The sequence below is a fragment of the Oncorhynchus mykiss genome, chromosome 17 (assembly GCF_013265735.2).
Source record: "Oncorhynchus mykiss isolate Arlee chromosome 17, USDA_OmykA_1.1, whole genome shotgun sequence".
Taxonomy (NCBI): Eukaryota; Metazoa; Chordata; class Actinopteri; order Salmoniformes; family Salmonidae; genus Oncorhynchus; species Oncorhynchus mykiss.
Genome location: NC_048581.1, coordinates 13,067,291 through 13,083,049, shown reverse-complemented (window position 1 = coordinate 13,083,049; position 15,759 = coordinate 13,067,291). Strand labels below are relative to the sequence as shown.

General features: G+C 45.1%; 1 protein-coding gene across 1 annotated transcript; it reads left to right on the top strand.

Moving 5' to 3' along the window:
- The first annotated feature begins 4,853 nt into the window (after positions 1-4,853).
- LOC110517809 (uromodulin-like) lies at positions 4,854-13,210 on the top strand. The gene is made up of 9 exons (XM_036948060.1): positions 4,854-4,951; positions 8,308-9,111; positions 9,348-9,434; positions 9,891-10,078; positions 10,817-10,968; positions 11,422-11,670; positions 11,812-12,003; positions 12,549-12,624; positions 12,797-13,210. Exons 1-7 carry the CDS (start codon positions 4,888-4,890, stop codon positions 11,897-11,899), a joined length of 1,632 nt encoding a protein of 543 aa, XP_036803955.1. The 5' UTR covers positions 4,854-4,887; the 3' UTR covers positions 11,900-12,003; positions 12,549-12,624; positions 12,797-13,210.
- The last annotated feature ends 2,549 nt before the right edge of the window (positions 13,211-15,759 follow it).

The following is a 15,759-nucleotide window of genomic DNA, read 5'->3' as shown; positions in this document are numbered from 1 at the left end:
AGGGGGTGTACTGGTACATCATTCTGCCTCACCCTACAGAAACAGGAGATAGACTAGTGTCCTGTCCAGGGGGTGTACTGGTACATCATTCTGCCTCACCCTACAGAAACAGGAGATAGACTAGTGTCCTGTCCAGGGGGTGTACTGGTACATCAGGCTGCCTCACCCTACAGAAACAGGAGATAGACTAGTGTCCTGTCCAGGGGGTGTACTGGTACAAGCTGCCTCACCCTACAGAAACAGGAGATAGACTAGTGTCCTGTCCAGGGGGTGTACTGGTACATCATTCTGCCTCACCCTACAGAAACAGGAGATAGACTAGTGTCCTGTCCAGGGGGTGTACTGGTACATCATTCTGCCTCACCCTACAGAAACAGGAGATAGACTAGTGTCCTGTCCAGGGGGTGTACTGGTACATCAAGCTGCCTCACCCTACAGAAACAGGAGATAGACTAGTGTCCTGTCCAGGGGGTGTACTGGTACATCAGGCTGCCTCACCCTACAGAAACAGGAGATAGACTAGTGTCCTGTCCAGGGGGTGTACTGGTACATGATTCTGCCTCACCCTACAGAAACAGGAGATAGACTAGTGTCCTGTCCAAGGGGTGTACTGGTACATCAAGCTGCCTCACCCTACAGAAACAGGAGATAGACTAGTGTCCTGTCCAGGGGGTGTACTGGTACATCATTCTGCCTCACCCTACAGAAACAGGAGATAGACTAGTGTCCTGTCCAGGGGGTATACTGGTACATCAGGCTGCCTCACCCTACAGAAACAGGAGATAGACTAGTGTCCTGTCCAGGGGGTGTACTGGTACATCAAGCTGCCTCACCCTACAGAAACAGGAGATAGACTAGTGTCCTGTCCAGGGGGTGTACTGGTACATCAGGCTGCCTCACCCTACAGAAACAGGAGATAGACTAGTGTCCTGTCCAGGGGGTGTACTGGTACATCAAGCTGCCTCACCCTACAGAAACAGGAGATAGACTAGTGTCCTGTCCAGGGGGTGTACTGGTACATCATTCTGCCTCACCCTACAGAAACAGGAGATAGACTAGTGTCCTGTCCAGGGGGTGTACTGGTACATCAGGCTGCCTCACCCTACAGAAACAGGAGATAGACTAGTGTCCTGTCCAGGGGGTGTACTGGTACAAGCTGCCTCACCCTACAGAAACAGGAGATAGACTAGTGTCCTGTCCAGGGGGTGTACTGGTACATCATTCTGCCTCACCCTACAGAAACAGGAGATAGACTAGTGTCCTGTCCAGGGGGTGTACTGGTACATCATTCGGCCTCACCCTACAGAAACAGGAGATAGACTAGTGTCCTGTCCAGGGGGTGTACTGGTACATCATTCTGCCTCACCCTACAGAAACAGGAGATAGACTAGTGTCCTGTCCAGGGGGTGTACTGGTACATCAAGCTGCCTCACCCTACAGAAACAGGAGATAGACTAGTGTCCTGTCCAGGGGGTGTACTGGTACATCAGGCTGCCTCACCCTACAGAAACAGGAGATAGACTAGTGTCCTGTCCAGGGGGTGTACTGGTACATCATTCTGCCTCACCCTACAGAAACAGGAGATAGACTAGTGTCCTGTCCAAGGGGTGTACTGGTACATCAAGCTGCCTCACCCTACAGAAACAGGAGATAGACTAGTGTCCTGTCCAGGGGGTGTACTGGTACATCATTCTGCCTCACCCTACAGAAACAGGAGATAGACTAGTGTCCTGTCCAGGGGGTATACTGGTACATCAGGCTGCCTCACCCTACAGAAACAGGAGATAGACTAGTGTCCTGTCCAGGGGGTGTACTGGTACATCAAGCTGCCTCACCCTACAGAAACAGGAGATAGACTAGTGTCCTGTCCAGGGGGTGTACTGGTACATCAGGCTGCCTCACCCTACAGAAACAGGAGATAGACTAGTGTCCTGTCCAGGGGGTGTACTGGTACATCAAGCTGCCTCACCCTACAGAAACAGGAGATAGACTAGTGTCCTGTCCAGGGGGTGTACTGGTACATCATTCTGCCTCACCCTACAGAAACAGGAGATAGACTAGTGTCCTGTCCAGGGGGTGTACTGGTACATCAGGCTGCCTCACCCTACAGAAACAGGAGATAGACTAGTGTCCTGTCCAGGGGGTGTACTGGTACAAGCTGCCTCACCCTACAGAAACAGGAGATAGACTAGTGTCCTGTCCAGGGGGTGTACTGGTACATCATTCTGCCTCACCCTACAGAAACAGGAGATAGACTAGTGTCCTGTCCAGGGGGTGTACTGGTACATCAAGCTGCCTCACCCTACAGAAACAGGAGATAGACTAGTGTCCTGTCCAGGGGGTGTACTGGTACATCAGGCTGCCTCACCCTACAGAAACAGGAGATAGACTAGTGTCCTTTCCAGGGGGTGTACTGGTACATCATTCTGCCTCACCCTACAGAAACAGGAGATAGACTAGTGTCCTGTCCAAGGGGTGTACTGGTACATCAAGCTGCCTCACCCTACAGAAACAGGAGATAGACTAGTGTCCTGTCCAGGGGGTGTACTGGTACATCAGGCTGCCTCACCCTACAGAAACAGGAGATAGACTAGTGTCCTGTCCAGGGGGTGTACTGGTACATCAGGCTGCCTCACCCTACAGAAACAGGAGATAGACTAGTGTCCTGTCCAGGGGGTGTACTGGTACATCAGGCTGCCTCACACCACTCATTGTTTCTCAGTCCTGGTCCTTGGGACCCAAAGGGATATACATTGTTGTGTTTACCCCAGCACCCACACACTTCATTCCACTAATCAACATCATCATCATCATCATCATCAAGCATTTGATTTGAATCAGCTGTGTTAGTACAGGGGCGAAGGCAAAAACGTGCCTCTCTTTGGATCCCTGGGAAACACCTGGGCTAGAGAAAGAGGAAATCAAAATGGGATTTTTGGTCTTCATTTAAAGTCATGGTTAGACATAAAGTAGGCAGTGTGGTTGGTCTTCATTTAAAGTCATGGTTAGACATAAAGTAGGCAGGGTGGTTGGTCTTCATTTAAAGTCATGGTTAGACATAAAGTAGGCAGGGTGGTTGGTCTTCATTTAAAGTCGTGGTTAGACATAAAGTAGGCAGGGTGGTTGGTCTTCATTTAAAGTCGTGGTTAGACATAAAGTAGGCAGGGTGGTTGGTCTTCATTTAAAGTCATGGTTAGACATAAAGTAGGCAGTGAGGTTGGTCTTCATTTAAAGTCATGGTTAGACATAAAGTAGGCAGTGAGGTTGGTCTTCATTTAAAGTCATGGTTAGACATAAAGTAGGCAGTGAGGTTGGTCTTCATTTAAAGTCATGGTTAGACATAAAGTAGGCAGTGAGGTTGGTCTTCATTTAAAGTCATGGTTAGACATACAGTAAGCAGTGTGGTTGGTCTTCATTTAAAGTCATGGTTAGACATAAAGTAGGCAGGGTGGTTGGTCTTCATTTAAAGTCATGGTTAGACATAAAGTAGGCAGGGTGGTTGGTCTTCATTTAAACTCAAGGTTAGACATAAAGTAGGCAGTGTGGTTGGTCTTCATTTAAAGTCATGGTTAGACATACAGTAGGCAGTGAGGTTAAGGTTAGGTTTAAATTCAGATTAGAAGAAGAAACATTTTTGAAAGAGGCGGAGCTTCTGACTTTACCACTCGCCCATAATGACGACCGATAGGCTCCCGCCCAATGGGCCCTTCTGGCTCCGACCAGTATGACCTATGGTCATGACTTATTATCAATGACAGACCAACATAACACTCGGAGTGATGAGCTCATTAGTTCAGCGCCACACAGTGATTAAAGGGACATTACACCTTCAACTAAAAGGTTGTCAGACGTTTTCAGTTTTCAGACTTCCAAAGTTAACTCATGTCAGAGTGAATGGAAAAGATCAGCACTGGAGAAAACCCTTTGGATTGAGGCATATGGCATGATCTACACAACCAATGTTGTGGGTTTCATCTTGAAACCTTGAAACCAGTCTACTTTTGAGGTCTGAAAGTCTTTCATTTACGAGTGAAATGTCCCTTTAAAGCCGTGTTTCCCAATCCTGGTCCTGGGGACCCGAACGGGGACACATTTTTCCAATGTGCTAACATACCTGATTCAAGTCAAATTTGATTGATGGTGAGTTGATTAGCTGAATCAAATGAGTTCGGTGCTAGGGCGAAATGTAACCCCCCCTGCCCCCCCCCCCGTTTGGTATTGGGAAACACGGCTTTAAACAATACAGTTTATTCAGTTGTTCAATGTTTCAGTGTCATCACCATGGGCACATTGGCACAAGGCTAACTGGCATAGATTATATTTCTAATAGTTACTTAGTAACGATTAATTAGTAACTCCGTTAAAAACAATATCCCTTTTACTGTAGTCACATGATGCGCCCCACCACCCCCTCCTCCCCTGAAAACCTACTGGATATATTCTCTAGCTCAATGGTCAAATCCATCATATGCTGATTGGTAAGTGAGCGATGTCTTTTTCCATAGTTTCAACTATATCTTATTCCTTCTGCATGAAAATACTTCACATTTTATGATTTGATTTTGCCACAATTGAAGTGAATTCAGGAACTCAGGAACTCTGGGACTCTGGGAGTGGAAGTTGATCACTTGTTATTTTTAAACGCTTCTTCAATTATAAAACTGAAACGTGTTTGTTTCGCTCGTTAGCCTTTATCATGTTTTGACCCTGATGGAGACTTTTAGGCCAAAATACGTAGGTTTATGATGGAAGAAAACATTTTTTATCAACTTCCTCTGCCGGAAGTGCTCCCTTTGGCTATAACTGTACCAAAAAAAAAAAATCTATATTATTTTTTTATTCTTTATTTTCCAGCCGTGTGTCTGATCAGAAGAGAAGCTGAACAGAATGATGTCATCGGGTGTTCTGATGGTGCTCCTGTTCTTTAAGCATGTTACTGCAGACAGCTCAGGTAAAGGGTTGATTCTCATTTAGGGAACGGATGGAGAGCTTCACACAGAATACTGTTGCTTCCCAGTGCAGGTTATATATATACTGTTGCTCCCCAGTGCAGGTTATATATATACTGTTGCTCCCCAGTGCAGGTTATATATATACTGTTGCTCCCCAGTGCAGGTTATATATATACTGTTGCTCCCCAGTGCAGGTTATATATATACTGTTGCTCCCCAGTGCAGGTTATATATATACTGTTGCTCCCCAGTGCAGGTTATATATATACTGTTGCTCCCCAGTGCAGGTTATATATATACTGTTGCTCCCCAGTGCAGGTTATATATATACTGTTGCTCCCCAGTGCAGGTTATATATATACTGTTGCTCCCCAGTGCAGGTTATATATATACTGTTGCTCCCCAGTGCAGGTTATATATATACTGTTGCTCCCCAGTGCAGGTTATATATATACTGTTGCTCCCCAGTGCAGGTTATATATATACTGTTGCTCCCCAGTGCAGGTTATGGGTGATGCTTTGTGTGCAAGAATAAAGCAATGGGGAGCAGCTATATATACATATATACTGTATATATAATAATAATATAATAATACTGAGGTAAAGGAAGGAGAGGAATATATATATATATATATAGTATATATAGTATTATTATTTATAGTATTATTATTTATTAACTCAGCATGGTATTCGTCAAGTGTAAGATGTGCATTTAACCTTCTTTATTGCCATTTCAAGACGTTGGTTTGAGTCCCAAATGGCTTCCTAATCCCTATATGATACACCATTTTTGACCAGAGCCCTGCTACTATATAGGGAACGGGACGTCATGTGGGATATTGTGTTATTGTGTTAAAGATCTGGGCAATAATTAACCACTCCTGATTTAAAAATTATGGAACTTAAAATGTTTTTTGGAGACTTCACCCCTTGTCTTGTCAACCACAATGTGTTTAGATTTATTTTAAACATTCAGACTTTGCTCTTCAATAAATATTCAACGGAACGTGACAGGATGACAAAAATGTCATATTCTGAATCAGATGAGGATAGAGAACAAGTTGTTTTTTGTTGTACTGTTCCGTTGATTTGAATGGCTTATTGTCTGTGTACTCAGAGCTAAGGGACTGTCTTAAAAGTGCAAGTGATTAACTGAAAAATGTCTTTGCAACCACATGGCTTAGACATCTCTAACCAACTGTAATAGGTTCACTATGTCATGTGGTTGAGAAGATATTGACATTTTTTCACATGCAATAGTAGGTGTTGCAGTTTTAAGATGGTCCCTTAATCCTTAAAGCAGTGGAGGGCTACTGCTGTGTTCATGTGCAGGAAATTCAGACATTTTTGACTTGCTCACTGGTTGTAGTTTTTCGCATGCCGAGTTTAATGAATCAGCAAGTAGGATACACAGCATAGATTTTGCCTCCAAAAAAGGATATATGACAGCGAATTTCATAAACAATGGACTTGTTCCCTATCTTCAGATGACTTAGAACATGTTTGTAATTTCTATCATTCTGGAACGTTCCTTTGAAGGGGTATTGATGATTAAAGTCTGGATCATTGATATAAAGCTTATTATAAACCGGGTAGTTCGGGTCTTGGATGCCGATTGGCTAAAAACAGCATTCCAGCCGTACGTTAGGCAATATACCATGGGTATAACGCAAAACAATTTGTTTACTGTTATATTTATGTTGGTAACCGGTTTATGATAACAATAAGGCATCTCAAGAGTTTGTGGAGTACAGCCAATAAACCACTAATAAGGGCTGTATCCAGGCACAGGAACAGCCCTTAACCATGGAACATTCTTAGAAAATAGGGTTCCAAAAGGGTTTTTTGCAGAAGGTCAGAGTTCTACCAAAAACCATTTTCATCTGAAGAACCCTTTTTGGAAGATGAGGGGAAAAAAATTGTAGACCTCCACAAGTCTGGTTCATCATTGGGAGCAATTTCCAAATGGTGGAAGAGGACTCCAGTGGCAACCTGTGAAGCTCTGGTGAACTCCGTGCCCAAGAGGGTTAATTAAGGCAGTGCTGAATGATGGTGGCCACACAAAATATTTACACTTTGGGCCCAATTTGGACGTTTTCACTTAGGGGTGTACTCACTTTTGTTGCCAGCGGTTTAGACATTAATGGCTGTGTGTTGAGTTATTTTGAGGGGACAGCAAATTTACACTGTTATACAAGCTGTACACTCACTACTTTACATTGTAGCAAAGTGTCATTTCTTCAGTGTTGTCACATGAAAAGATATACTCAACTATTTACAAACATGTGAGGGGTGTACTCACTTTTGTGATATACTGTATATCCACAGTAAAAGCCCTGACCTCAATTCTATAGAACATTTGTGGGCAGAACTGAAAAAGTGTGTGCGAGCAAGGAGGCCGACAAACCTGACTCAGTTACACCAGCTCTGTCAGGAGGAATGGGCCAAAATTCACCCAACTTATTGTGGAAGGCTACCCAAAACGTTTGACCCAAGTTAAACAATTTAAAGGCAATGCTACCAAATACTAATTGAGTGTATGTAAACTTCTGACCCACTGGGAATGTGATGAAAGAAATAAAAACTGAAATAAATCATTCTCTCAGCTATTATTCTGACATTTCACATTCTTAAAATAAAGTGGTGATCCTAACTGACCTAAAACAGGGAATTCCTTACTAGGATGAAATGTCAGGAATTGTGAAAAACTGAGTTTAAATGTGTTTGGCTAATGACTTCAACTGTACTACTGGATGAGATAAATTGTAATTGTTTTTTAGCAGAATTATGTGAGGTTTTGTGTGTTGTTGTTCTTAGGCACGATGTGAAGGGGAGTGCCTGGATACAGCCCTTAGCAGTGACATATTGGCCATATACCACAAACCCCTGATGTTCATTATTGCTTTTATAAACTAGTTACCAAAGTAATTATAACAGTAAACAAGTAATGTTGCATCATACTTGTGGTATATTTAAGCAATAAGGCACGAGGGGGTGTTGTATATGGCCAATATACCACGGCTAAGGGCTGTTCTTAGCCTGTGCTATATTGGCCATATAACACAAATCTTCAAGGTGTCTTATTGCTATTATAAACTGTTTACCAACGTAATTAGAGCTGTTTTTTCATACCCGTGGTATACGGTCTGAATACCACGTCTGTCATCCAATCAGCATTCAGGGCTCTAACCAACCAGTCTATAATGTCTTATATTCCACAGCTTTCAACCAATCAGCATCCAGGACCCAAACTACCCAGTTTATAACGGCCAAAATATCACACCTCCTCGGGCCTTATTGATTAAATTGAATGTAGTGTCTTGTCATAAGCTTTATGGGGGAATTGTTTTCTCAGGTACAGTTGTTACCAGTTGTGAGGCGTGTCATGACCAAGCCACCTGCCTAGACTCACCTGTGGAACGTGAGAGGGGAGATGCTTTCCAAACCTGGTCCGTCACTTGCACCTGTCAAGATGGCTTCGTTGGCGACGGCATCACCTGCTACGACCTTGAGTTCTGCGCTAAAGGCTCCTGCTGTCGTCAAGGTTACGGCTGGTCCTCGGAGCTGGGCTGTGTGGACGTTGACGAGTGTTCCCTCCCAGACCAACCCTGCAGCCCTCCTCAGGTCTGTGAGAACACCCCCGGATCCTTCAACTGCCTGGTGCCTCCTGAAGACGACCTCCACTCCAGTCCTGGTGACTCCCGTTCAGTGCAGTTTCAGTGCGGGGGGAGACGGTGTCCAGTGGGAGAGGACTGTATCAGTGTTGGTGGATCGTCCCTCTGTGCAGACCCCTGCCTGCACTACTCTGTACTGAATGACGACTGGCGTTCCACCACCAACTACGGTCCAGCTAATGGCTACCACTGTGACTCGTCTGTCAACTGGCAGGGATGGTATCGCCTGTTCCTGGGGAACACCAGTGTTCAGATGCCAGAGAGGTGTGTGGAGAAATACATGTGTGGGACGGAGATCCCCTTGTGGCTTCCATTAGCTCATCCCCAGCTGTTAGACGGGGTGGTTCAGAGGAGCGTCTGTGGACACTATTATTATGACTGTTGCTACAGGAGGCAAAATCCCATCCATGTCAAAGCCTGCTATGGAAACTACTATGTCTACAAGTTTGTCCCTACAACACTATGCAACATGGCCTACTGTGCAGGTATGACGTCATAATGTCCTTGTCACTGTGCAGGTATGACGTCATAATGTCCTTGTCACTGTGCAGGTATGACGTCATAATGTCCTTGTCACTGTGCAGGTATGACCTCATAATGTCCTTGTCACTGTGCAGGTATGACCTCATAATGTCCTTGTCACTGTTTCTTAAAGACATCAAAGAGTGTTCAAATAACTAGACATAACAAAGTCATTTAACACTACCTCTGTCTCTTCCAGATGTCAACACCACGGTGTGTTCCACATGTGGAGTGTTTGATGCCTGTGTGAGAGACAATGAGACACACTGGAGATGTGAGAGGAAAGGTGAGTGCTGAACAAATATAAACTGTATTGTCAGATCGGTCTTTTTTTCAAACACTATGAAACGCAGAGATTTCGGGGTGAAATGATGCATCTTTAAGAGGCGTATCTTTTAACCAACAAGGTCAGAGGAGGCGTGGTATACTGGCCATATGTCACAAACCCCCAAGGTGCATTATTACTATTAGAAACTGATTACCAATGGAATTAGAACAGTAAAAATACATGTTTTCTCATACCCGTGGCTTTCAGCCAACCAACATTCAGGGTTCCAGCCCTGAATGATGATTGGTTGATAAGGCAGCTTGGGGGTTTGTGGTATATGGCCAATATACCACGGCTGGGGGATGTATGTAGGCATTCCGTGTTGCGTGGTGTATAACACAGAGATCTCAGTCTCACACATGTACCTGTTCACACGCCTTATTGCTTAAATAACCTCCTGAGTGGTTTACTTAGCTCCAGAGCTGGTGTGTGGGCGGAGCCTCCTGAAGGTGGGCCTTCCAAATGTTTACCTGGAGGCTGCTGGTCTGGATGCTTCCTCTGCCCACCTGGCTGACGGACGCTGCTCCGCCCACGAGGATCGTAACGGCTCAGTGTGGTACCAGGTGGAGCGACGGGAGGGACACTGTGGAAACACTCTGGAGGTGAGAAATATTTTCACTTTATGCTCAAAAAGGTTCTATATTGCTGCCCCAATAATTTCCCTGGAGACGTTTTGTGAATTATTACCAAACACACACTTTAGTTGGTTCACATCTTACTTATGGAACGACCTTCAGAGCTCATTAAACGTTAGAGACTCACATACTTATGGAACGACCTTCAGAATTCATTAAACGTTAGAGACTCACATACTTATGGAACGACCTTCAGAATAACCCACAGTCACATTTGACATTTAGCAGACGCTCTCATCCAGAGCCACTTGCAGTAGTGAGTTGATACGTTGATACCTTTCATACCGGTCCCTGGTGGGAATCGAACCCACAACTCTGGCGCCATACTCTACCAACCGAGCTACGCGGGATGCAGTGGTGCCTTTCAGTTCAGATTGTTGGTGGAGGAACCTCTGCTTGTTTTTTCAATTGTGTTTTTGTATTTTTGTGTTTTCTATGCTCCTGCCTTGTGAGTGTGTGAGTCTCTACCGTTTAATGTGTAATAGCTGCTGGTCTGGTCACGAGACCTTGGTCTCAATAGGACTCTTTAAATAAAGGTCAGGTAAATAAATAGGGCTGAAGACGACATGACATTAGTGTTAACGGTGGTTAATTGTCAAACAAATCACTGTGATTTCACGGTAGTCTACACATCACTAATGCAAGCAGGCCTAATAAATGCATGAATATGACATATTTCTTAACCCCCTCCTCCCTTTTTCCCAGACAAACACCACCCATGCTGTCTACTCCAACAGTTTATTCGTTTATCCAGTAGATGGGAGGAACGGCTCCCGACCCTTCGGCTTTCCATTCTCCTGTGTCTATCCTCTGGAGACAGAGAGCAGTCTGGATGTGGCCATCAGACCTCTCCCACTGTGAGAAAATATGCAGAAAGTCCATTCTGTTTAATTCTGTTGTCTTTGTGCAGACGACACTATTATTAAAAAAAAAGTGATATCTAGAACCTAGAAGGATTCTTCGGCTGTCCCCATAGGAGAACCCATAGGAGAACCCATAGGAGAACCAATATGAGAACCCGTAGGAGAACCCTTTGAATAACCCCTTTTGGTTCCAGGCAGAAACCTTTTGGTTCCAGATATAATTATTTTGAGTTCCATGTAGAACCCTCTCCACAGAGGGTTCTACCTAGAAACAAAACAGGTTCAACCTGGAACCAGAAAGGGTTCTCCCATGGGGACAGCCAAAGAACCCCTATTGGAACTGTTTAGTCTAACAGTGCCATCATTATGAACATTCAACTGTTATTTTAATGTTCATAAAGTTTGATTTGTAGCGTCACCTCTTTGTACCTTTGTACCTCTTCACAGAACTGATCATGAAGTTGTCCGAGTCGGTGCCAAGGCCAAGGCCTCCATGTCTCTGTACCGCGACTCCAACTACACACAGCCTTACCCAGCTGGTCAGCCAGTCACCCTGATTGCGGGTTCCTCCCTGCACGTGGGCGTGTCCGTAGAGGAGTCCGAGGCAGAACGTTTTGTTGTTGTTCTGGAAGACTGCTACACCACGGAATCCCCCAGCCCTGATAATCTCCCACGGACCTACATGATTCAGGACAGGTCCATGACTCTGTTCATCGGCTGTTTGCATGTCCGTGTGTGTTTGTTTTGTGTGTGAAGTGTGGTGTGTTTGTTGCTGTGTACGGTCTGTGTAGCCGTGCATGCCTTGAAACCTTTGCTGTTTCTTGGCTCTTCTCCCAGGTGTCCTACAAATCGTACCCAGGTGACAGTGGAGGAAAGTGGCTGGTCCCTCAGGGCTTCGTTCTCTGCTCTACTGCAGGGGGAATAACGTTACGTCTTCCTGCACTGCAGACTCAGCCTGTGTGACCAGGGGAGCTCCTCCTGCACTGCAGACTCAGCCTGTGTGACCAGGGGAGCTCCTCCTGCACTCCAGTGAGTCCTGATGTTCTTCTCAGACTCATTTAACTCTCTCCTTGGGCTTTCAGGTCTCTCTGACTTAGTGGTTGGTCTCTGACTCAGTGTTTTTCTGACTTAGTGGTTGGTCTCTCTGTCTTAGTGTTTGGTCTCTCTGACTTAATGTTTGGTCACTCTGACTTAGTGGTTGGTTTCTCTGACTTAGTGTTTGGTCTCTCTGACTTAGTGTTTGGTCACTCTGACTTAGTGTTTGGTCTCTCTGACTTAGTGGTTGGTTTCTCTGACTTAGTGTTTGGTCTCTCTGACTTAGTGTTTGGTCACTCTGACTTAGTGTTTGGTCTCTCTGACTTAGTGTTTGGTCACTCTGACTTAGTGTTTGGTCTCTCTGACTTAGTGTTTGGTCTCTCTGACTTAGTGGTTGGTCTCTCTGACTTAGTGGTTGGTCTCTCTGACTTAGTGTTTGGTCTCTCTGACTTAGTGTTTGGTCACTCTGACTTAGTGTTTGGTCTCTCTGACTTAGTGTTTGGTCACTCTGACTTAGTGGTTGGTTTCTCTCTCTACAGGTGTGTTCCAGGAGGAGATCCCGCTCTGTGTCCAAGTCCGTCCCCCTCAAGCTCCTCACTATTGGGCCAATCACCTGTAAGTGTTTTATTTAAGTACTTGGTTCATGAGGTAATATACCGTACAGGCTTTGGGCCTACATTTAGAATCAGCTGGAAATTGATGGAAAATGGCGGCAGATATTCAATAGCACTCAGACATCGTTCTGGTGTGTTTCCTCTCTAACAGTCAGATTCTCTTTGACCCCCAGGGGCCCAGAGTCTGGAGTGAGCCTTGGGAACCCCCCCCCCCCCAGGGGCCCAGAGTCTGGACTGAGCCTTGGGAACCCCCCCCCCCCCCCCCAGGGGCCCAGAGTCTGGAGTGAGCCTTGGAAGCCCCCAGCATGTCATATGAAGGATGGGGTCCCTCCTGCACTAATCCCCTGATCTCCATCCCAACCTACAGCCCAGTGTAACTTTCAAGGGCACAGAAATACTTGTTTTGATTCTAGTAATGAATTTATGCACTACAGTGTGATTTCATTGTACTGTGTATGTTGTATACACACAGACTTGCATTGTTTTAGGACTGATCATTTCCTCAAATCATTGTTCCAACCAAACCTGAGTTGCTGTGTGTGTGTGCTGTGATTTGATGATGTCAATAAATAACTCTGTATGATGAAGGTCATTGTCTAATGATTGTCTATTTAACAGGTTGTAAACATGTCTATATGTATTTATTGTAAGGCAGGTTAAACACATATTTACAGAACAACAATGGATTGAGGCAGAACAATGTGTGGTTTATTTGGTATAGGTGAAAGTATTAATTAACCATAGCAGATTTTAGGAAAACTGGCTAAGTGACATTCATGATATGTATTTAGTCAGTGTACTGAACACTTCCTAGGTTGTTTTACCAAAGCAGGAAGACTGATTGGTGTATTGAAATAGTGCTGTTTGTTCCACTGTAGAATAACACAATGAAAGTCTTCTGAATGACCATGACAGTCTGAGTAGTAGTTTATGATGCTCCTTTCTTATGACTCCATTGTTACTGTTGGTTGAGGACCTTCCACCTCTCTCCATTGTTACTGTTGGTTGAGGACCTTCCACTTCTCTCCATTGTTACTGTTGGTTGAGGACCTTCCACCTCTCTCCATTGTTACTGCTGGTTGAGGACCTTCCACCTCTCTTCATTGTTACTGTTGGTTGAGGACCTTCCACTTCTCTCCATTGTTCCTGTTGGTTGAGGACCTTCCACCTCTCTCCATTGTTACTGTTGGTTGAGGACCTTCCACTTCTCTCCATTGTTACTGTTGGTTGAGGACCTTCCACCTCTCTTCATTGTTACTGTTGGTCGAGGACCTTCCACCTCTCTCCATTGTTACTGTAAATTCAATGTGGGTTGTGCCTTCAGGCCTCGTTTGTGTGGGTGTGTGTGTTTATTACAAAGAGCTCATTAACACAGGGTCAAGCTAGAGTCTGTAAAACAGTTACTGTTATCAAGATGACAGTTTCATTTAATACCCTCTAAACTTCAATAGAGCTGTCTGTAAAGCACCAAGGTGCTGTTGGTTTGGGGAAAGTTTTAAGAGGTATCAGTTCTCCAGTCTTTCCACTAGGTGGAGCTGTGGCGCTGTGGTAAGAGACAGGTTGGCCCAGTCCTGAATCAATCCCGAGCAGTAGAACTTGCTGAGGGGAGGACGGCTCATAATAATGGCTGGAACGGAGCAGATGGAATGGATTCAAACAACTGGAAACCATGGAAACCATGTGGTCCACCAACGTTCTGTGATTCCTAGACTCTAATTCAGTGTTTCCCAAACCCCTCCTGGATCACTCTAGTCTCTCCACTTGTTTGATGTATTCCAGTAGTAGCACCAGCTAGTCTAGTCAACCTGTGTAGATCTGAGAGAATGGGATAAATAAGCAACATGGTGGTAGGTCAACCCTGCCCTCTGATAGGCCAGGAGTTTTCACCATATTGCTTTCCTCTCTATCCAGGGACCATATGTATTTTTGGGTCGGCAGGTAGCCTAGTGGTTAGTGCATTGGGCCAATAACCGAAAGGTTGCTGGATCAAATCCCAGAGCTGACAAGGTTGTTCTGCTCTTGAAAATGGCAGTTAACCCACTGTTCCCCGGTAGGCCATCATTGTAAATAAGATGTTGTGATTTTGTTCTTAACTGACTTGTCTAGTTAAATAAAGGTAAACAAATATATATGCACACAGCAGCTCTGAGTAGGAGTGATTTATAATTGCCTTTTAGACATAGAGGGTGGGGTCAGGGAGGTCTGACAGGGGGGGGGTCTGACAGGGGGGTCTGACAGGGGGGTCTGATAAGATGACATGGACAAGGTGGAGTCAGGGGGTGGGGTCAGGGGGGGTCTGATAAGATGACATGGACAGGGTGGAGTCAGGGGGGGGGGTCAGGAGGGGTCTGATAAGATGACATGGACAGGGGGGGGTCAGGAGGGGTCTGATAGGATGACATGGACAGGGTGGGGTCAGGGGGGGTCTGATAAGATGACATGGACAGGGTGGGGTCAGGGGGGGTCTGATAAGATGACATGGACAGGGTGGGGTCAGGGGGTGTCTGATAAGATGACGTGGACAGGGTGGGGTCAGGGGGGTCTGATAAGATGACATGGACAGGGTCCGGTCAGAAGGGCTCTGATCCAGTGACTGTGATAGGAGAAAACTGAGGATGGATCAACAACATTGTAGTGACTCCACAATGATTACTTAAATGTGTGAAAAGAAGAATACAAGTATATAGAATACAAATATTCCAAAACATTCATGTACGCAACAAGCCACTAAAGTAATACTGCAAAACAGTACTGAAAAGGAATACACTTTTTGGCCTAAATGCAAAGCCTTATGTTTGGGGCAAATCCAACACACCACATCACTGATCCCATCCCTTATAAATAGGGATCAAATATGCTCTGAAAGCAAACATGTTGACATGAGTACCCTGATATCGGGGAATTTGTGCCATTCTGAAAAAATTGTTAGATCACTGACATCACCTTTTATTTTCAAGCATGGTGGTGGCTGCATCATGGTATGGGTATGCTTGTCATCGGCAAATACTAGGGTTTTTTTCAGGATAAAATGAAAAGGGGTGGAGCTAAGCACAGGCAGAATCCTAGAGGAAAACCTGCTTTACACCACACTCTGGGAGAGGAATTCACCTTTCAGCAGGAGTCTTACAACACAAGG